The sequence below is a fragment of the Bufo bufo genome, chromosome 4, assembly GCF_905171765.1.
Source record: "Bufo bufo chromosome 4, aBufBuf1.1, whole genome shotgun sequence".
Classification (NCBI taxonomy): Eukaryota; Metazoa; Chordata; class Amphibia; order Anura; family Bufonidae; genus Bufo; species Bufo bufo.
This window is the reverse complement of record NC_053392.1, coordinates 270,276,693-270,298,885: the sequence shown is the minus strand read 5'-3', so window position 1 is coordinate 270,298,885 and position 22,193 is coordinate 270,276,693. Positions and strand designations below refer to the sequence as shown.

The 22,193-nt window shown below is 44.1% G+C and overlaps 1 protein-coding gene across 15 annotated transcripts in view; it reads left to right on the top strand.

Annotated features, from left to right (window-relative positions):
• DST (dystonin) overlaps positions 1-22,193 on the top strand; it is a 572,762-nt gene that overhangs the window by 202,587 nt on the left and 347,982 nt on the right. For 13 of the 15 annotated variants that reach the window (XM_040428594.1, XM_040428595.1, XM_040428593.1 and 10 more), the window contains one exon: positions 15,211-15,272. In XM_040428594.1, coding sequence (XP_040284528.1) covers positions 15,211-15,272 — 62 coding nt within the window. Of the gene's footprint in view, positions 1-12,315; positions 12,464-15,210; positions 15,273-22,193 lie in introns of those variants that run through there. The other 2 variants (XM_040428588.1, XM_040428589.1) reach the window with 2 other exon arrangements.

Below are 22,193 nucleotides of genomic sequence, written 5' to 3'. Positions count from 1 at the left end.
GTAACAGGATGGAATGAGAATGGTTCATGTATTGTCTAGGTGAAAAGCAAAGCAGACATCAGGAAGCTATTAGTGGAAAATATTATTTCAGTGCCAAGCGTGCAGTAATTAGATTTGTGCACTTCCTTTTTATTGGGTATTTAGGTTGCCACATGGTGGGTGATAGATGAAGAAGCCACATTACTCCATCAGCATGGTGACCTGCAGCAGTCAGGCGGCTCAGGGCTTGTATAGATTATTCTGATGAATAATTAAATTCAAGGCCTCAGTTTCTTTCTCCCTAGCTATCAGTACACTATAGAAGCCTCATATAGGGCGATGTGTGATGCTAAGAAATATTGGGGTCATTTATCACACTGGTGTAAAGTAGAACTGGCTTAGTCTTGGTTGCCCATAGCAACCAGAGTCCACCTTTCATTTTGGACATCTCCATTGGAAAATGAAAGGAGGAATCTGATTGGTTGCTATGGGAAACTGCACCAGTTTGATAAATGACCCCCATTGTGTATATAATGCAGGCATTTATATACAGAACTAAATACCAGTATACAGGGGGGTGGGGGGGGATTTATCCAACTGATGTAAGTAGAACTGGCCTAGTTGCCCATAGCAGCTAATCAGATTCCACTTTTCATTTCCCAAAGGAGCTGTACAAAATGAAAGGTGGAATCTGATTGGTTGCTATAGGCAACTAAGCCAGTTCTACTTTATACCAATATAATAAATATCCCCCTGTGTGTATACCCCTTTGGGCCTGCACAGAGATTTCTCTTCCTGGAAAGTGGATACAACATTGTAAGCACACTTTTCATTAGGGCTCATGCACACAAACCTATTTTTTTTTTTGCCCGTATGCAGAACCATTCATTTTAATGGGGCCACAAAAAAAACTGGAAATGACTCTGTGTGCATTCCATGTCCATATGTCCGCATGTCTGTTCCTCAAAAAAACAGAACATGTCCTATCATTGGCCGCATTATGGACAAGGATAGGACTGTTGTATTAGGGGTGGCTGTTCTGGCAGCAAAATGCGGAATGCACACGGCGGTATCCGTGTTTTGTAGATCTGCGGTTTGCGGACTGCAAAACAACAACAGTCGTGTGCATGAGCCCTTAATGTGAATGGTGCTTAACTTAGAATGTAAAGGACAAATCTATGAATAGTGCCAAAGGGGAACAGGTTCTGTATAAAGCCTTTTTCTTTTGTAAACCAATAGTGGTTTGTGAACAAAGGGGCACATTTATTAAGCCTAATAAAACCCTGGCGCTGGCAGAGGATCCGCCGAAGTTATGAAGAGGCGCCGGCCTCTCCATAACTTCGGCGCATCCAGCAACAGTCTAAATGCAAGTCAGCTCCCAGTTGTCTTAGGCTGGTTTCACACGGGTGTTGCGGGAAAAGGTGCGGGTGCGTTGTGGGAACATGCACGATTTTTCCGTGCGAGTGCAAAACATTGTAATGCGTTTTGCACTCGCGTGAGAAAAATCGTGCATGTTTGGTACCCAAACCCGAACTTCTTCACAGAAGTCCGGGCTTGGGATCGGTGTTCTGTAGATTGTATTATTTTCCCTTATAACGTGGTTATAAGGGAAAATAATAGCATTTTGAATACAGAATGCAAGGTAAAATAGCGCTGGTGGGGTTAAAAAAATAAATAAAAATTATTTAACTCACCTTAATCCACTTGATCGCGCAGCCCGGCATCTCTTCTGTCTTCATCTTAGCTGTGTGCAGGAAAAGGACCTGTGGTGACGTCACTCCGGTCATCACATGGTCCGTCACATGATCTATTACCATGGTGATGGATCATGTGATGACCGGAGTGAAGTCACCACAGGTCCTTTTCCTGCACACAGCAAAGAAGACAGAAGAGATGCCGGGCTGCGCGATCAAGTGGATTAAGGTGAGTTAAATATATTTTTATTTTTTTTAACCATGTATTATAACCATGTTATAAGGGAAAATAATAATGATCGGGTCCCCATCCCGATCGTCTCCTAGCAACCGTGCATGAAAATCGCACCGCATCCGCACTTGCTTGCGGATGCTTGCGATTTTCACGCAGCCCCATTCACTTCTATGGGGCCTGCGTTGCGTGAAAAACGCAGAATATAGAACATGCTGCGATTTTCACGCAACGCACAAGTGATTTATCAATAGTGGCGTAATTTGCGCCAAAAAAAAATACTACTGTTACAAATCAAAAGTGATTTGTTTCACCTCATATATCACAAGGCGCACACTGCTTGTAAAATGTGACTTTTTTAAATATCAACTCAATTATCTGCCTTTTTCTCTTGATTTGCGACATTTTAACACCAATAGCACTAAAATGAGACTTTCTTAAACTGAAATGCGCCATTCCAGCCACCCATGTGCAGACCACACTTGCAACTTTTGAAGAATATTTGCGATATTTCCAGTGGTAAATTGCGACTTCTGTCTCAGACTCAGGACGTTTTTGTTGAATGACAGTTTACTGACAAAACCCGGCTGTTTAGCTCATTTATATCATCCTGGTTTAATACTTGAAGGGGTTATCCCACTTTGCATTTTCATACTTACCTGCTGCCAGCGCGCCGTTCACTTCCTGGATTCTGGCTGGGGGCGGGCTTCATCTTGATTGAAGTCTTCTCCCGTCCGGGCCGCGTGCTGGACCGAACGCGCACGCCGCCGAGCATGCGCCATGGTGACTTATTCCTGGCCAGTATAGTACAGAGCCGGCGTGCGTGTTCAGGACAGCGAGCGGCCCAGCCGGGAGAAAAGAAGGAGTCTTCTGCGCAAGCGCGGCCATCGGGATTCCGGAGAAGAGCGGTGGCCGTAACCAGGGGAGGCCGAATGACAACAATGAGGTAAGTGGGGATGAATTTTCTCCTAAACGGTGGGAATGGGTTAATCAAATAAATTTACAAAAATGATCACTGTCAAATCATTAACAGATTTAACAGTGATCATTATGATGAGATAACCCCTTTAACTATCACTTGTTCCCACAACAGGTTGGTTTTTCTTTCTATAAATGCGACTTTTTGACAAAAAAAAGTCGCATCTTTATGCCATAAATGCGACTTTTTACACAAACCACCACTACATAAGCTGGCTTCATTCTTTGCAGCAATTTGAGCCATTCTGATAAATGAGGCATAATATGCACCGATTTGATAGCCCCGCCCACTTTCACATTTATAACTCATTTCGGGCGTGATGCATTGTTTACGGTGAAAGCTGTAGAGAAAACAGTTGATATATTTGGTGCAAATTAAAATGCCATTCTTTTTGGCACATTTCACGCTATAATTCTGGCACAACATGCTTAGCAAGTGTCCCCCATTATGTTTCTGGTTCTCATATAGCAGTAAATCATTCAGTCACAGCTAGCGTTACCGTTTTACATACTGCCCATTTTCAATCTCCGTTAATAACGTGTTCTGTGTGAAATCGCCCTATAAATTCTGTATAGTAACATGACAGCGACACCTAGTGGTTGTATGGCAGCAAAATCCAGGTTCCTGCTGGAAACGAAGCGCTTGTTTACATCTGGCAGCTCCGTGTTGAGCCTCTGTCCCAGATTCCATCAAAAAGTGTCAGATCTGTTACAGCTTCAATCCCATTTTCTGCTCCTATGATGCAGAACAGAAAGACTAAATCTGCAGCATTGTACAGTACCAGTGTGGATGGCAATTTCGAGAAATCCACAGTGTCCAGAATTTAAGTCCGCAGCATGTGAATTTTTGCTGTGTACTTCTGTACTATGATCAGGAGAGGATAGGAGTGATAGTAGCAAGAATGTTGGTTGTAGTTTGTTCTCACTCTGCTCCCCTAGGCCGTGTAGTGATGGGAAAGGTGTACTTTTCTTCCTTTTGGGGCACACATTGGTCTTGGGATTCTACTGCCTGATGTTGGTTTGCGGTACCCTTGATGGGGGGGAATTGTGAGATGCAAGGCAAGGGTCATGTGCAGCAGTGGAGGTAATGATGAGACATCTTTTCAGTAGAACAGTTCTTTAAGCTTGAATCTTCAGTAAAGTGGTTGTCTCATCATGGACAATGGGGTCATATCGCTAGGATATGCCTCCATTGTCTTATAGGTGCGGGTCCCACCGCTGGGACCCGCACCTATATCGAGAACGGAGCCAGCAAGGTGGTGCCTAGAGGACTCCGCTCCGGCCACCACCAAGCCGGCTCCCTATAGGGCAAAGGAAAAAAGGACATTTGTCCATCCAGTTCGGCCTGTTATCCTGCAAGTTGATTCAGAGGAAGGCAAAAAACAAACAAACTGTGAGGTAGAAGCCAGTTTTCCCCACTTAAGGGAAAAAAATTCCAATCAGTCAATCAGAATAACTCCCTGGATCAATGACCCATCTCTAGTCGCTATAACCTGTAATATTATTACACTCCAAAAATACATCCAGGCCCCTATTGTACTCTTTTAGTGAACTCACCATCACCACCTCCTCAGGCAGAGAGTTCCATAGTCTCACTGCTCTTACCGTAAAGAATCCTCTTCTATATTTGTGTACAAACCTTCTTTCCTCCAGACGCAGAGGATGTCTCCTCATCACAGTGACAGTCCTGGGGATAAATAGATGATGAGAGAGATCTCTGTACTGACCCCTGATATATTTATACATAGTTATTAGATCTCCCCTCAGTCGTCTTTTTTCTAAAGTGAATAACCGGTAGTTCCCTCATTCCAGTTATTACTTTAGTTGCCCTCCTCTGAACCATCTCCAGCTCTGCTATGTCTGCCTTGTTCACAGGAGCCCAGAACTGTACACAGTACTCCATGTGTGGTCTGACTAGTGATTTGTAAATATAATGTTATAATGGTTCGTTTTGTCTAGGGAGCAAACAGAAGAAATAAGATGGCCGCCATCCTATTAGTACACACAAAACCTGCCCTAATCACACAGGAGGACAACTTACTTCAGAACATTGAGCTAAAGAGCTGCCTCCTCTCCTACAGGGATTATGATCCTGAAAACAGATGATCTTAGCTGAATCTCTGTGGGAATGGAGTTCATGAGGAGACGTGAAGTATAGAGAGGAGGGTGGGGGTAATGAGCAGCGAGTCTTGTACGCAGTCTCCATTACCACAGCCCACATTACCACAGTCTGTCCTGTCCATACTCTATGTACTTCATGTCTCCTCATGAACTGCATTCCTACAGAGATTCAGCTAAGATCATCTGTATTCCGGATCATAATCGCTGACAAGCAAAGAGGGCAGCTGTTTAGCTCAGTGTTGTGAAATACCTTGTCCTGCTGTGTGATTAGGACAGATTTTGTGTGTACTAATAGGACGGTGGCTATTTTATTTCCCCTGATGTTTGCTCCAGACAAAAGGAGCCATTATAACTAATGAAAGGTATTTGGGAATATATTTATAATAAAGTAATAATTAAGTATTTATTTTCTTACTTCCCAGAGAACCCCTTTAACAAATATTTTTTTGGGTTTATTCCGATTAGGGTTATGCACGTAGTGCATAATACAGTACCAACTAAGTAGATTTTCAAAATCTCATGCACATGGTGTGGAAATTTACCTGTGCTGCATATTTTTAAATGCAGCATGTCAGTTGTTTGTGTGGATTTTTAGTGCATATTTTTGCGCAGCAGAGGGTTTGATCTGGGGCAAATCTGCTTCAAAATCCGTGACAAAATCCATGTGGATTTTGGCAGGGATTTGGTGTGGAAAAACAGCGAAAAGTGCCTAAAAAAATAGCACCGAAAATACACATACACTGCACGTACCTTTAGGGTGGTTTCACTTGGAGTTTCTGGGATGATATTTTGAGACAGACTTTCCTGTGGGTTTTTCAGCCAAGGGCAGAAGTGGATTTGAGAGGAACCGGAGATATAAAAGAAGGACTTATACTTCTTCCTGCCTGATCTACTTTTAGCTTTGGCTGAAAAGCCTGCAGTAAAATCTGCCTCAAGGCCTCCACCAAAAACTGTGTGTGAACCTACCCTTATACTTCTCTTCAGGATCCAACATGAAAAAGTGCATCAAACAGTCCGGTGCAGACCTTGCCTTAGGCCTCTTTCACACTACAGTATTTTGCGTTCAGTATACTGGACGTTTTTTGAGTTCAGTATACGGAACAGATACTGAACCATTCATTTCAATGGTTCAGCAAAAAATACTGAAGTGTCTCCGTGTGCATTCCGTTTCAGTATTTCAGTATTTCCGTGCCGTGGAAAGATAGAACATGTCCTATGTTTGTCCGCAAATCACGGTCCGTGGCTCCATTAAAGTCAATGGGTCCGCAAAAAAACGGAATGCATACGGAAGGCATCCGTATGTCATCCGTATGTCATCCGTTTTTTGCGGATCCGTCATTAACAAATGCTAGGCCCAGCCCACTGTGGCCATGTGTTTCTTGTTGCCAAACTTTGGCTGAGCACAAATACAGGTGGCTTCCGTTTTTGATCCGTGAAAAACGGACCGTATACGGGAACCATACGGAAACCATACTGAAAGGTTTTTGCGGACATACTGAACGGAAACGGAGACACAACGGAACCCAAAAACGGGACAACGGATCCGTGAAAAACGGAACGCAAAACACTGAAATGGACATACTGTAGTGTGAAAGAGGCCTTACAGTGCTAGGCACAGTACAAAGAGCCTCAACAGCCCGGTGCCTCCACAAGAGACAACCATAATGAAGCGCTCTCAGTTGTTTCCTCTCGCTGGTACAGAAAAGCGGAGCAAACAGATGTCAGCTCTTTAGTTCTCTTTAATAGTATAGTGCACAGGAGTGATCCATGGGACACCGGAAACGTGACCGACATACATCACGCCAATTAGGCAAGATTTACTAATGTGTTTGTACCAAAAATCTGTAAAAAAAAAAGTGGATCAATTAGGTGCATTTAGGGTTTGTACACTTTGTTCCAACATACTCAACAAGGGGCATGGCTTAGTGAAACATGGGGAGAGGCTCAGTGTGCGCCATTTTCTACCAAAATTTCAGGGCAAGCTGTTGTAAAAATCTGCCTCAAAGAAGAGTGTCTATCCTTGCACCAGATTATCCAGTATGAGCCACTGGTGCAGGTCTAAATAACCTAAGGCTACATGCACAAGACCGTTGTTTTATTCCGCATCCGAGCCACAGTTTTTTCTGCCCCGAGATAGGACATGCTTCTAATTTTTACACACTTCTTTTTTACATATGTAAAAAAGCAGCAAGTGCTGCTTCTCAATGAAATGAATGGCAGGCTATTTTGAGGCTTTTCTGGAGCAGATTTGGAGCTGATTTTGAGGCAGAAAAGCTCCAAAATCATAGGCAAAAAACTCACTGTGAACTTCTTGCACGCAAACGTTTTTTGTTTCCGTTCCGTTTTTGCGGGTTCCGTTTGCGGTTTGTATGCTGGACCATTCATTTCAATGGTTCCACAAAAAAAAACAGAATGTACTCCGTATGCATTCCGTTTCCGTAAATCCATTCCACTAAAAAGATAGAACTTATCCTATTATTGTCCGCAATTAACGTTCCATGGCTCCATTCAAGTCAATGGGTCTGCAAAAAATACGGAATGCATACGGAACACATCCGTATGTCATCCGTTTTTTGCGGATCCATGCCCACTTTGCCCATGTGTTTACTATTTACAAACATTACAGTAATGATTACAGATGTTATGTTTCCGTTTGTGATCCGCAAAAACGGATTGCATATGGAAACCCTACAGAGTTTTTTTTGCGGAAAAACAGAACGGAAACACAACAGAAACAAAAATCTGAACAACGGATCCATGAAAAACGGACCGCAAAACACAGCAAAAGACATCCGTCGTCTGCGAGAGGCCCAAGGCTACTTTCACACTAGCGCTTGTATATCCGGCAGGCTGTTCCCTGCTGGAACAGCCTGCCAGATCTCTCTGCATTCCAGCATTGCCCGGAAGGTCGAGTGTTGCCGTCTGGCCCCATTAAATAGAATTAGGACCGGTAGAGATCCGGCCGCACAGCGGTTTTCGTCTGCTTGATTCTCGGCATATTTTTTCCGGATTGCGGCCAGCCCCCCATTGTAGTTTCTGGCAATGCCGGAATGCAGAGAGAGCAGCCTGTTGGATATACATGAGCAAGTGTAAAACTAGCCTAAGTTTATGCCGTCTACAGGATTAGTAAATCTGGGCCTATGTTTTTCATGATTGGGGTGATCAGTAGTGATAACAAGTCATGCGGAGAATTATACTATTTGTGAACATTTGTGGAGTTTTTAACAATCCCTTGCATATCCTTGCTTAGATTTATTTTCAAATCCATCCCACTCCATATTGTAAGCTGGACGAAAAGTGTGCTGAAGGCCTTTACGCTGCCAGCTAGGTGACGCCATCAATAGCTCATTGTGGGAAGCATGGCAGGCGTCAGAGCCAGAACAGGTCGTGCTAAACCGACCCATACTGTGCTAGTAATGACACTGGAAGAGGTGGGAGTAAACCCTCCCATGTGACACATCACCTAAACCTTACGCTTTCTGCATCCGTTCTTCCCTGCTCCTATCAGTAGAAACAGAAAACTGGAAAGAAAATAGTTCTAGTAAATGGATATTGACGCTGTGCAAACACTAATCCACTCTGCAGCGCTCACATTCCTCCCAAACTCGGGCTTTTGTGTTTGTTTCTGGCACCAAGTGTGTTTGCTTACACCACACAGAGACTTTCAATATGCCACACAATACCCTGTTTGTGTCCAGATGCAACAGTGACCAAGCGCCTGAATTTTAAATGCCTTTTAACGCCTCTGCCCCTAATGCTGGTGGCATTAGGTGACTCGTCCCGTTCTGTTTGCTAATCAGCTGCTAATAAAAAACGTAGAATGAATATTTATAATAATAAAACAAATTCTGATACAGAAATTTTTTTAGGACACAGTTCAGTGATTCCTGATGACCTTGATGTATAGCAGTAGAGGTAATAGACAAAACATTTTACTGATGTAGGGAATAGTGATATAACTGTGCGCCATAGCCATGGGTATTCTGGGTATATAAAGTTATCCCTTATCTACAGGATAGGGGATAATGATCAGATTGGTGGGGGTCCTACTGCTGGGACCCTGTACCCAGTGGAGCCATGCACACTTTCTGTGGGGGTTCCGGAGATAGCAGAGCACTGTACTCAGCCCTCTCCAGAACTCCCATAAATCCGGCCACTCCGTTCATGTTGGGTGGTTCCATGGAGTAAGCGGCTCCTGATCCTGCGGATAGGGGATAACTTTATATAACCTGAATATCCCTTTAAGCATTGTGAGACACAGGCTTAGGCCTATTGCACACGACCGTATGGCTTTTTCAGTGTTTTGCGGTTCGTTTTTCACGGATCCGTTGTTCCGTTTTTTGTTTCCGTTGTGTTTCTGTTTCTGTTCCGTTTTTCCGTTCCGTTTTTCCGTATGGCATATACAGTAATTACATAGATAAAATTGGGCTGGGCATAACATTTTCAATAGATGGTTCCGCAAAAAACGGAAACGATGCATTTCCGTATGTGTTCCGCTTTTTTGCGGACCCATTGACTTGAATGGAGCCACGGAACGTGATTTGCGGGCAATATTAGGACATGTTCTATCTTTAAACGGAACGGAAAAACGGAAACGGAATGCATACGGAGTACATTCCGTTTTTTTCGCGGAACCATTGAAATGAATGGTTCCGTATACGGACCGTATACAGAACGCAAAAAACGGCCAGTAAACGGGGAAAAAAAACGGTCGTGTGCAGGAGGCCTAATGCTGTTTCAGTCTCATCAATCTCCATTGGTCTGTGATGATTCATTTCGCAGACAGTCTTTTGTTGTTAGTCAGGAAGGGTTTTCAGTTAAACCAGTGGAGCTCGTTTTTAACCAGCAAAGTGATTTTTTTGTTTTAACTCAAGCATAGACATCATACTTCTCTTTCTAGAAATACAGGGAACTACGAAGAAAATGTGAAATAGAAAGCAAAAATCTTTAGATAAGGCCTCATGCACACGACAGTGTTTTTTCACTGTCAGTGATTTGGCTTCAGTGGTCCGTGTCCGATTTTGCTTCAGTTGTGTTTCCTTGTGTCTTCCTTTTTTTTTGTCTGACAGGGGAAAAAAAAGGAAGGTTAATGAAAAGTGTAATTTTATTGCACCAAGGTCTTGTAGAAAAAAACGGACACGGACGACATACCAGTTGTGCATCAGTTTTTTTTGACAGACCCATTGACTTGAATGGGTCCGTCCTCCGTTTTCCACTGACAACAATAGGACAGGTTATATTTTTTTGACTGACTGGAATCACGGATGCGGAGACTATCATTTTTTTTTACAGCTCCATAGAAATGAATGGGACCTCCGCTAAACTGTGAAAAATTACAGAACGGACGCGGATGCACACAACGGTCGTCTGCATGAGGCCTACCAGAAACATTGATTATTAAAGGTGTTCTCTGAGTTACAGCTGTTTATGACCTATCCTCAAGATAGGTCATCAGTATCAGAAAGTTGTGAACACCGGGCACCTTCCACCGTTCAGGTGTTTTGGGTTGCTATGATGCCAGAAACCAATAGTGCAGAAGGCTAGCATATACTGGAGTCGGCATATTGAATCTGCCCCTGAGCTGCAGTACCCCGCATGGCCACTACACAGTGTACGGAGCTGTCTACTTTCCCACAACATGGCAGTCCGAAACAGCTGATTGGCCAGGTGCCAGACAGTGTTCAGATAGAATTTACAGCATCCATATAAACAGTGTTTTAGTGCACAAGAAAATAGTGCATATGATGCACAGGCTTTGTTGGTGCCCCCAAAAATCTCTCACAGGCTTTGTTTGTTCATTTAGGAGTTCTCTTCATACTGTCAGGAATTCTTGACCCAAGTCTAAGGTCCCATTTACACAACTGTACTTTCGGTCAGCATCCGCACTTTTTACAGATTGCACACAGACTCATTTATTTCTATGGATCTGCAAAAAAAAAACAAAAAAAAAAAAACAGACAACTCACCACATGCTGTCCACATCCGTATGTCTGTTCCGCAGTCTCACAAAAAAAGAAAGAACATGCCCTGTTTTTGACCGTTTTGCGGGCAAGAATAGGCATTGTTACAATATGTCCACAAAACAGCAGATGCAACACAGACGTCATCCGTATTTTTTGCAGACTGCAAAATACACAGTCGAGTGAATGCACCCTGAGGGCTCATGCACATGACCGTATGCCCTCCGAGACGGGGCTATTGTCCTGCACACATAATATCATATGAGTGCAGGACAATAGTTTGGCGGGCGGCCCGATGCGCACAGCATCATAGTAACCTATGATGCTGTGTACTCCCGTGTACACAATGTATGCCGCTCTGGGACATATGGCCAGCTCACGGACTGTATGTCTCGGAGGGCATACAGTCGTGTGCATGAGCCCCAATACAGATACTAGAACACACAAGGTGGAGGCAGGATGTATAAACTAGCACTAGAAGATATGACCAAGAGCGCCAGTTGATTGTATAGCCAAGAATTACCATCACTGCTGTAGTTGCTTGAGTCAGTCGCGTGAGATTTTGCTTTGGTCCAGTTTCCATTGGTCTGTAGATGGGGCATAACGAATGCTTCTGATGACCACAAATAATGAAAATGAGAGGAGAACAGGTTGCACTCAGTGCTGGCGATGCATCTGGTTGTCGGATACATCAGTTACGTTACTATCATCAATAAACGATCCCAGCTCATTTAGTCTATGGTCAGAAAGGAATTATTACTAACCTGGCAATATTCTTCTATTATAAGCTAGTTTCAATGCCAGCAACTCAAGGTTGGCAAACATTTAGGATTTCCTATCTACTCTCGAAATAAATGTTTAACTTTGAGTTGAAAATGTAACAGCGCTTGGTATAAAATAGCGAGCGTCAAAACATGACTTGAGGGTCTGCAAATGAGAATGAAAGAAAGTGAAAGCAGCCCAAACCAGGCTCCTAGGCATCTCAGTCACTGACTTGTAACCCTTTCAGCTCCCATCCACCTCCTCAGTCTGAACCCGGGCAGGGATGCACTCCACCGACACAGCATTTTGCAGTCATTTCCCATTTCCCTTATACAGGTCCCAGCATTTAGTCCATAATCCTTTTTTTATGGTAAGTACAAAATGCAGTCCTTATTTGGGGGAAATATAGGGTTAATCATTTTGTGGTCAGCGTGGTGGCCATTCTAAGAACTGATGCTTTTTATGTAATGATGTATTCGTCAGCTAGCTGGCAGTGCAGACAGATCGGTACTATGCCGTGGTTTTACTTGAATGACATGCTGGTGCTGGTGTGTGAGGTTCGCTATGGGTGTTGCTGACAGGCGGAGTTGTCCTCGTCACAGAGTTTTCCTTCCTGCACTGCAAAAGCTAAATCTACTTTAATTTGCCATGAGGAAGGGTAGGAAGAATGATGTGGCATCTGCATAGTAGGGAGCAGGATCTGCATGCAGTGCTGGCAACGCTCATGTGTTGTATGGGTCAGTATGTGCCTTTGTACTACTTCTCTTTGCTGTGTACTGTGTGTACCTCTTACTGACGGCTTTACGTCTGTTTTATTACCTGAAATGTATCATGATTGGCAATTTCCTCCTAGCATCAGCACAATCTCCAAATCTATAATATGTATGCTGATATTTCTCATTTTTATCTTTGTCTGACAACCAATATTGTTCAAATTATAGCTCCCACATACCGTAACTGAAAAAGTAGTCAGATATGCCATTCATGAGTTTTGCAAAGTTGGGTGACAATCCCTGTGGTGGTTTTATGTTTGTCATGTTGCTAGTCACCCACTTTCCTAGATTCCAATATACTTTTAGCAAATTGGCAATGGGGGGGGGGGGTGCATATATTATATATATATATTTTTTATTTTTTTTTGGGGGGGGAGGGGGGGTTCTTGTAAGGCATTACCTTCTCAGGACAACCACCGTCCATATGTTCTATCGCGGATAGTCGTTTAGGGAGCAGCTCTGGATTCAGAGCGCTCAATCATGTGTTACATTGACATCCATTGATTTCAGCGGTACTCGCTGTACTGTAGCGCTTTGATGCTTCCCCAGGTAATAAGTGATGTGATCACAGGATTTCAAGCAACTGGATCCCTGGTGATCAGCTCATGGTCTGGCCTGTCTAGAGAGAATAGGGGATGGTTAGGTAGAAAACACCATTACAGTATACAGTAGATTGCCTATAAATATTAGATGGTAAACCTTATATATTTGTAGTATAATACATTTGATTTTCAGCTTTGTTACCTTGTGCATAGCCGCAGGTATAATGATATGGCTGCTGTTGGGATTATCACTGTATACTTTTTTTGTTTTTGTTTTATTTTTTCCAATGGGAAATCAAGTAAGTGCCCCCTGGTGGCAGCTAAAGTCATGCATACATTGATATTTAGCCTTTTTATATGAAGGATAGCAGATTTTAGATCTTTAAAAATGTGTTCACAAAAAATGTTTCCCGTTACTTTTTGAGAAAAAAAAAAACTAAAACAAAACAGTGAAATAAAATGCATACCAGATCACTATCGGATTATATGAGAGCCGGGCTCCTGCTCTTTACTGCACGGGAGACCCCTGTAGCTCTTATTCTAGGCCGCTATAAAAAGGCAGAGGCCTAGAATAATACCCATTAATGTCTGCCGTAAAAACACATATCAGCGGTCTTTCAGGCTGACTATTGAGCAGGTATGGGCTGTCTTGTAGAAATTCCGCACAAATTTCTGTGCAGCTTTCTGTGCACCAAATACGCACGAAAAACCTTGTGTTATTTGCATTTTCTTGCAGATTTAATGCCTATCTGATGCAGATCTCACCCTTGAATTGAAAAGGGTGAAATCCGCACAAAAGAACTAAAGAATTGACATGACGCAGATTTCAAAATCCGCATGGCAGGTCAGTTTCCACATGGAATGAAAAAGCAAAGTGTATATGAGATTTGTGAAATCTCACTCGTTGCTGGTATGAGAATCTGAGCAGAAAAAACACGCTTAGGCCGAGTTCACACGAACGTGTGTGACCCGTGCCTGTGCTGCGGCCCACAAATAGCGGGCCGCAATGCACGATCGCCGGCCGTAGGTCTGCCGCATCAGATCGCGGACCCATTCACTTTAATGCCTCATTCACACATCAGTGTTTTGGTCAGTGATTTCCATCAGTGATTTTGAGCCAAAGCCAGGTTCGGGTCTAAACACAGAACAGGTGCAGATCTTTCCCTTATACCTTATGTCTGTGGAGGCTCCAATCCTGGTTTTGGCCCAAAATCACTGATGGAAATCGCTGACCAAAACACTGATGTGTGAATGAGGCTTAATGGGTCCGCGATCCGGCCGTTCCGCTAAAAGATAGGACTTGTTCTATCTTTTTGCGGAACGGAAGTACGGGACGTAACCCCACGGAGGCACTCCGTTGTGCTTCCGAGGGGTCCCGTCCCGTGCGGCCGTTCCGCGATTCCGGATTTGCGGACCCATTGAAGTGAATGGGTCCGCATCCGTGATGCGGAATTCACACGGAACTGTGGCCGTGTATTGCGGCCTGCGATTTGCGGGCCGCAATATGGCCACGGATCACACACGTTCGTGTGAACTTAGCCTTAGTCCACAATGTGCAAGTAGCCTACGGCCTGTTTCACATGGTCAGTATTTGGTCATGATTTGTAAGTCAAAACCAGGAGTGGTTCCAAAACACAGAAGAGGCACACATTTTTCTATTATACCTTTTCTCTGTAGGTTCCCCTCCTGGTTTTGGCTTACAAATACTGATGCAAAATACTGACCATGTGAAAGAGGCCTAGAGCAGTAAATTGACTAGTATGCAGTCTTGTGTACTGCACGTGTCTCTCAACCTGTAAACTCAATTAAAAGTGCTGCAAAAGTGTAGGTATAGCTGCAGCCTTAGGGAACGGCCACACTGTCAGGTTTGTATATGTAGTTTTGGAAGCCAAAACTAGGAGTGAATTCTAAAAAGGAGAGGAAGTCGTATCTGTCATGTATACTTTCTCTCCTTTTATGACCCACTCCTGATTATTATGGGATAGGGAAGTAGGAAGAGCTACCAAGAACAATTTATGATTTATCTTCTGCATCACTACTGCATTCTGTCCTCCACTAACATACAAACACAGGACATACAATTTGTTTCTTTATGTGCTCTATAAAGGATGAATGTATATCTGACTTGTCATCAAATGTGTAAAAATTATTTTTCCTTTGTATTTTCAGATGAAAGAGACAAAGTACAAAAGAAGACATTCACCAAATGGATTAACCAGCACCTTATGAAGGTGAGTAAATGATAGTACAAGTACCAAAGTCACACATGACGGAAGTAGTGGAAATAGTCATATACATTTATTTTCCCTTTTATTACCTTTGATTCAAAGGGGTTGTTAGATATTGATGATCTATCCCCCTATGGGTGTAGCGACAGTTTTGACCCAACAGACGTTTCATAGAATTTATAGACTTTTGGTTGTAAAAATGAAAAATGTCATTTCTTCAAATAAAATGTTGCTTTAGCCCAAAATTTCTCATTTTCTCAAGGGGTAACAGGAGAAAGAGCACACCACAATTTGTTAAACATTTTCTCCTGAATATGGCAACAACCCATATGTGGTCGTAAAATGCTGTAAGGGCACACTGCAAGGCTTAGAAGGGAAGAAGCACCATTTGGCTTTTGGTGAGCAGATTTTGCTGGAATGGTTCTTGGGTGTCATGTCACATTTCCAGGGTCCCTAAGGTACCAGTACAGTATAAAACCACATTTTAGAAATGAAATCCCTTCAAGGAATTCACCTAGGGGTACAGTATTTGGCTTGACCCCACCGGTGTTTCATAGAAATTTTTAAGATTGGCACATGAAATAAGAGATAATAATAAAAATGACATTGTATTTCAATAATATGTTGTTTTAGCCTCATTTGTCTCATCTTAACAAATAATAATAGGAGAAAAAGCGCCCCAAAGTTACGTAATTTTTCTCAAGTATGACAATACACCCTATGTGGTGTGAGACGGGACCCTTCAGAGAGTCTCTTTTCCCAGGGTTTCTTGGGCATACACAGCAAAACGATACAGGCTTGCTTCAGCAAACAAAATAACAGTTCATGAAGATAACCAAAATATAAGCTTCTCACCACCTTGTAGGTTTTCACCTAAAGATTCCACTTTGCATAGTGGTCTTGTCCATGGGTCTTCCTCTCAGACAAGCACACACGCACACTGCTCTCTGGCAGCATGCCTTTTAATTAGTTTTCCACCTGGTTGAGGTAGGAACACCCGGGATGAAGTATGGGAGTGACCTTCCCACCCAAGCTCTTCAGTCACTCCTAAAACCCAAACTCCAGCTACCACAAACTCAGTGATCTAGCATCACTGGTCACAACCTACCTCCGGGACATATATCACTGAGAGTAGCAGCCTCAATGATACATATCTGCCATCTTTGACCTTACCCATTGAATGCTTGCAGTGGTCATAAACTGTGGTCATAAGTACTATGCACATTTTGAGGCCCAGTATTGCTTGTGCTGACAACTGTAGATACTTGGGTGAAATAATAAATGGAACCCCCCGAGAAGTGACCCCATTTTGAAAACTCTGCCCATGAGTGAGCATTTTGACACAGCATGTATTTTGTAGAAATTAATGCACAACATGAAAATTAAAATTGCATTTTTTTTCACAGATATGGCATCTATCACCCTTTAAGTTGTTAGGAGGGTTCTAAAGGGTTCTGAAATGCCATTAATATGGACTCAAACTGTCGTTTTAGTACAGTGCAAGGTTCAGAAGGAAGAGCTCATACTTTGATAGTGGGGAAAATTGGCTTCTACCTCACAGGTTTTTTTTTACTTCCTCTGGATCAACTTGCAGGATAACAGGCCGAACTGGATGGACGAATGTCTTTTTTCAGCCTTATAAACTATGTTACTATGATCACTTTTTATTTCGCTTTTTGGGAAGCAGGGTAAAGAAAAGGAACAATTCCGCCATTGCCTTTTGGTTTTCGTCTTGCAACGTACATTGTGTAAGAAAAATGGCATGTCATCTCTATTCTGCTGGTCCGTATGATTACAGAGATGCCAATTTTATGTAGTTGTTTTAAAGTTTTGCTACTTTACACAATTAAAGCATTTTTCTTTTTTAAATCATGCTTTTGTGTCACCATTTTCTGAGAGCTATATTTTACTAGCAATGGTCTAGTGTGAGGGCTGTGTTTTGCGAGACAGGTCATTAGTATTGTCCTGGAAAACCAAATGTGTACTTTTGACTTGGCATACAGATGCTTACGTCCTTTACACTAGACATAGTTGGCAAGCCTGGTGTGAACAATGTAGTCACAGATGTGGTCAAATCATAGTTTTTGCTGCCATATTTTTTTTTTATGCACCATGTGACTTGAAACGTTTTACTGTTTGAATAAGGTGCCTACATACTTATGCGGTATACTGTAAGTACAGAACATTAATGCTTTTTGAGGTACAGTTTAAACATTTAAATGTTCTTGAAGCTATGGACAATCTGCTATTATTTTGATCACACAGGTTTATAGGCAGATCTGAGTGTGATTTTCAATGCTGTATTGTCTAGACGTCCTTAGATGAATACTACAAAATGAAACATAGTAGTATAAATTTAGCATTTTTGCTTTGGCATCACTGTGTCTGTAGGACCTCATTCAGATTGCTGCGTGAGTGTATTTTAGGGTCTGTATTAGAGTGCCTTCACACGTGGCAGGTTTTGAATGGAATCGGTTCCAGTCGTCCGAATGGGGCTGTTTTGGTGGGAAGCACATGGATTTCTGCAAGCCCCATTTAGATGAATGGATAGGTCATCAATTTCAGATCGGCAGGGGTCTGACACCCGCCACCTGCGCTGATCAGCTGTACGAAGGGTAGATAAGCGCAATGTGCGCGTGCTGTCTCTCTTCCTGCTCGCAATAGACACTGCGCGCACCTACCCTTCATACAGCTGATCGGCGGATGTGCCAGGTGTCAGACCCCCGCCTATCTGATACAGATGACCTATCCTGAGGATTAAAAGGCCCTTTAGCAAAAATGTCAAAACTCTGAAGAAACTGTGTGTGTAAAGGAGGCCTTATGGCGCTGTTGTGTGAGGAGAATGTGAGTCAGATGATGCTGTCATCAGCCCTCTGTATGCATCCATAGGAAATGCAGACTGGGAGTTGGTGCGCGTTGCCAAGTTGGCTCCGTGCAAGTATATGTTTTAAATGAGACAAAATCAAGCAGAGACGAGTTACAGACTGGAAAAAAGAACATAATATTTAATAGCATGGTAGCGAGGCAGTCATTTATACTGCTGAGACATGAACAAATGTGCTTTTATGACCTGGTATGTGGGCAGAATTTGCCAGTGGCAGGGGGCACCCCTGATATGAATGTAACCTACTTGGTGTACATGAATAGAAGGTGTGGGTGTCTTGCTGTAGAGATCCTTATGTATTAAAGGGGTTATCCCACTTTGCATTTTCATACTTACCTGCTGCCAGCGCACCGTTCACTTCCTGGATTCTGGCTGGGGGTGGGCTTCATCTTGATTGAAGTCTTCTCCCGGCCGGGCCGCACGCTGGACTGAATGCGCACGCCGCCGCACATGCGCTATGGTGACTTATTCCTGGCCAGTATAGTACAGAGCCGGCGTGCGCGTTCGCGGCTCTGTACTATTCTGGCCAGGAAGAAGTCACTCTCGCATGCGCGGCGGCGTGCACGTTCAGGACAGCAAGCGGCTTGGCCGGGAGAAAAGAAGGAGTCTTCTGCGCAAGCGCGGCCACCGGGATTCCGGAGAAGAGCGGTGGCCGTAACCAGGGGAGACCGAATGACAACAATGAGGTAAGTGGGGATAAGTTTTCTTCTAAACGGTGGGAATTGGTTTATCAAATATATTTAGAAAAATGATCACTGTCAAATCATTAACAGATTTAACAGTGATCATTATGATGGGAATACCCCTTTAACGTTTAAACCTTTAAGGATAATTAAAAAAGAATGACATTGACAAACATTTGTAACACACTTTTCTCACAGGAACTTGTGCAGGGATAGTTTTGTGGCTGGGGCGACTTCCTGGGAAGTCAATGGCCACCATATAGGCGTTCAACCCTCACACACGAGGGTCAACATACAAACTCCATGCAGATGTCATCCCTGGTCAGATATGAACCTAGGACTCCAGCGCTGCAAGCCACCAGTGCAACCACTGAGCCACCACGCTTCCCAAGCACATCTGCTATTAGGCCTCATGCAAACCGCGGATCCGCAAAAAACGGAAGCCGCCCGTGTGCCTTCCGCAATTTGCGGAACGGAACGGGAGGTCCATTGAAGAAATGCCTATTCTTGTCTGCCAAACAGACAAGAATAGGACATGTTATATTTTTTTTGCGGGGCCTCGAAACGGAGCAACGGATGCGGATAGCACACGGAGTGCTGTCCGCATCTTTTGCGGCCCCATTGAAGTGAATGGGTCTGTATCCGAGCCGTCAAAACTGTGGCTCGGATGCGGACCAGAACAACGGTCGTGTGCATGAGGCCATACAATGTACAACTCCAGCTTTGGCCAAGCCAGCGAAATCGCTGCAAGTCCATACTGGTTTCTTTTGGAATAAATTTTTGAGGAAAAGGGAGGGAGAGATAGTAGGAAAAGATAATTAGCACATGGTTGACTCATTTCTTTGGGTAGTAAAAAAGTGGGTCATTGAGATAACAGCTTCTATGTGCTGCAATGTAATATTCATACTGCATAAATTAATACAGGGAATACAAAGTCTGTATAATGCATGGTTAGAGAACACATACAAACACTATGTAATATATCATCTTTTACTTTGTTGATTAGTTATAAAACTCGAATTAGTCATATAGCTCTGTTCGCACTTATTGCCAGGCGATCATGGTTTTCACTATTTTTGAGAAGAGTAGAACAGTCTTCATCTTTTCCGCTAAAGAAATCCGCACCGTTGCATTTACAATCACCAAATTTGCCACACAGGTACATCAGCTTTTTTAGACCGGGTCTCAGCACTCTAGCACGTACCGTTCCTGAGATATTCCCAAAAAATGCATTAGCCAATAGAAGCTTGGTCACATGACCCTTATCAGCCAATAGAAGCTCGCAGGCCCTTAGGCTCCACATGCACACAGTTTTATACCAGGTTTCCATAACATCCCAGCTATTTTTCTTCACTGCTGTAGGTCAGATTTAAAGGAAATCTGTCACCAGGATAATCGCTATTGAAGTAAAGCCATGGCCTAATAGCACTTAGTACCTTATTTCTAGATGTGCCTTTGTTCCAGTCAGTAAGGTGACCAGAGGGGCGTCATTCTTACAGGAAGGAGCCCAGGCACGCCTCCTGCCACAATATGTCCACCCACCCCTCCTACATCACATTTAAAGGGGTTTTGCCATCTCAGATAATGGGGGCATATCGCTAGTATATTCCCCCATTGTCTGATAGAGGAGGGACCCGCACCTACAATGAGAATGGAGCGGGGAAATGAACGGAGGGCGCACTGCGCATGCACAGCCGCCCTCCATTCATTTCTATGGGGCCGCCGAAAATGGGCTCGGCTATTTCCGTCTGCCCCATAGAAATAAATGGGAGCAGGGGCCACGTGCACAGTGCGCTCCCATTCACTTCTATAGGAGCAGCGGGGAGCAGCGCTTGATGGTGGACGGACCCCGGGAAATCCGGAATCCTACAGCCACAGCTCTCCCCGCTCCGTTCTCATTGTAGGTGCGGGTCCCAGAGGTGGGACCCGCACCTATCAGACAATAGGGGCATATCCTAGCGATATGCCCCCATTGTCTGAGATGGGAATACCCCTTTAAGCTATAACTCTGCCCCCCTTTTCCCTGCTCCCAGCATGAGGGCTGGCATGGGCACTAGCAGGAGGCGTGCCTGGGCTTCTTTCTGCATACTAAATAAACTGGATTTTAAGAAGATAGAAAACATCTATTGTTGAAACAAAGGCACATCTGGAAATAAGGTACTAAGTGCTATTAGGCCATGGCTTTACTTCAATAACGATTATCCTGGTGACAGATTTCCTTTAAAGGGGCAGGGTGCTGTCTGTGGATGACACTGTTAAGGGAGCGCAGTGCTGCGGAGGGGCAGGTAGGGTGGCCATTCAGGCCACCCTTAAAAGACGGACTTAAAAACCCCACCCCCAAGTCCAGCTATGCAACGCCCCCTACCCCGGTTAGGCCACACACCCTCCCACTCCGCAGCCGACGGGGATACAGGGATTGAAAAACTGAAGGTAAAAATCAACTTCTGTCAGCTGCAGGGGTGGGAGGGAGGGCGACTTTCTCCCTGCAGCTCACTCTCAGACAGCACAGTGCTGCTGTCTGAGAGTGAGCTGTTCAAAAGGACATCCCTGTGTCCGTCCAGGCCCTGTGCCAGACGGAGGACAGGGAGTCTGAAAACCGGACTGTCCGGCCTCAAACTGGGGCAGGCTGCTGTGGAGGTCACAATAAAGGGGACGGTCCGCTATGGAGGTCAGTGTTAAGGTGCAGATTGCTGTAGAGGCCACTGTTAAGGGGGCGGGGTGTTGTGGAAATCACTGTTAAGGAGACGGGGTACTGTGGTGATCTCTAATAAAGGGGCGGCCGCTGTGAAGGTCACTGTTAACAGGGTGGGTCGCTGTGGAGGTCACTGTTAAGGGGACAGGATGCTGTGGAGGTCACTGTTAAAGGGGAGGGCGCTGTGGAGGTCAGTGTTAAGGAGTGGGGTGCTGTACAGTTCACTGTTAAGGGGGCGGGTTGTTGTGGAGGTCACATTATAAGGGAACGGCGCTCTGTGGCGGTCACTGTTAAGGGGACGGGTTATTGTGTAAATCACTGGGTACTGTGGAGGTCACTAATAAATAGAGCGGCCGCTGTGGAGGTCACTGTTAAAGGGGAGGGTGCTGTGGATGTTACTGTTAAGGGGGCAGGCCGCTGTGAGGTCAGTGTTAAAGGGGCGGGTACTGTGGAGGTCACTGTTAAGGAAGGAGGGGACTGTGGAGGCCACTATTAAAGGGGCAGCTGCACAGAAGGTTCCATGAGCCCTGGTCACACATCACTGATTAGATGTGAACTTGCAGCATTGCACAGTACCGACAAAGTGGATGAGAATTTCTGTCGTCCACACGCTGCATATAAAATTGTCAGTTTATCAGTGGATTTCTCTTGCAGATTTCACCTTT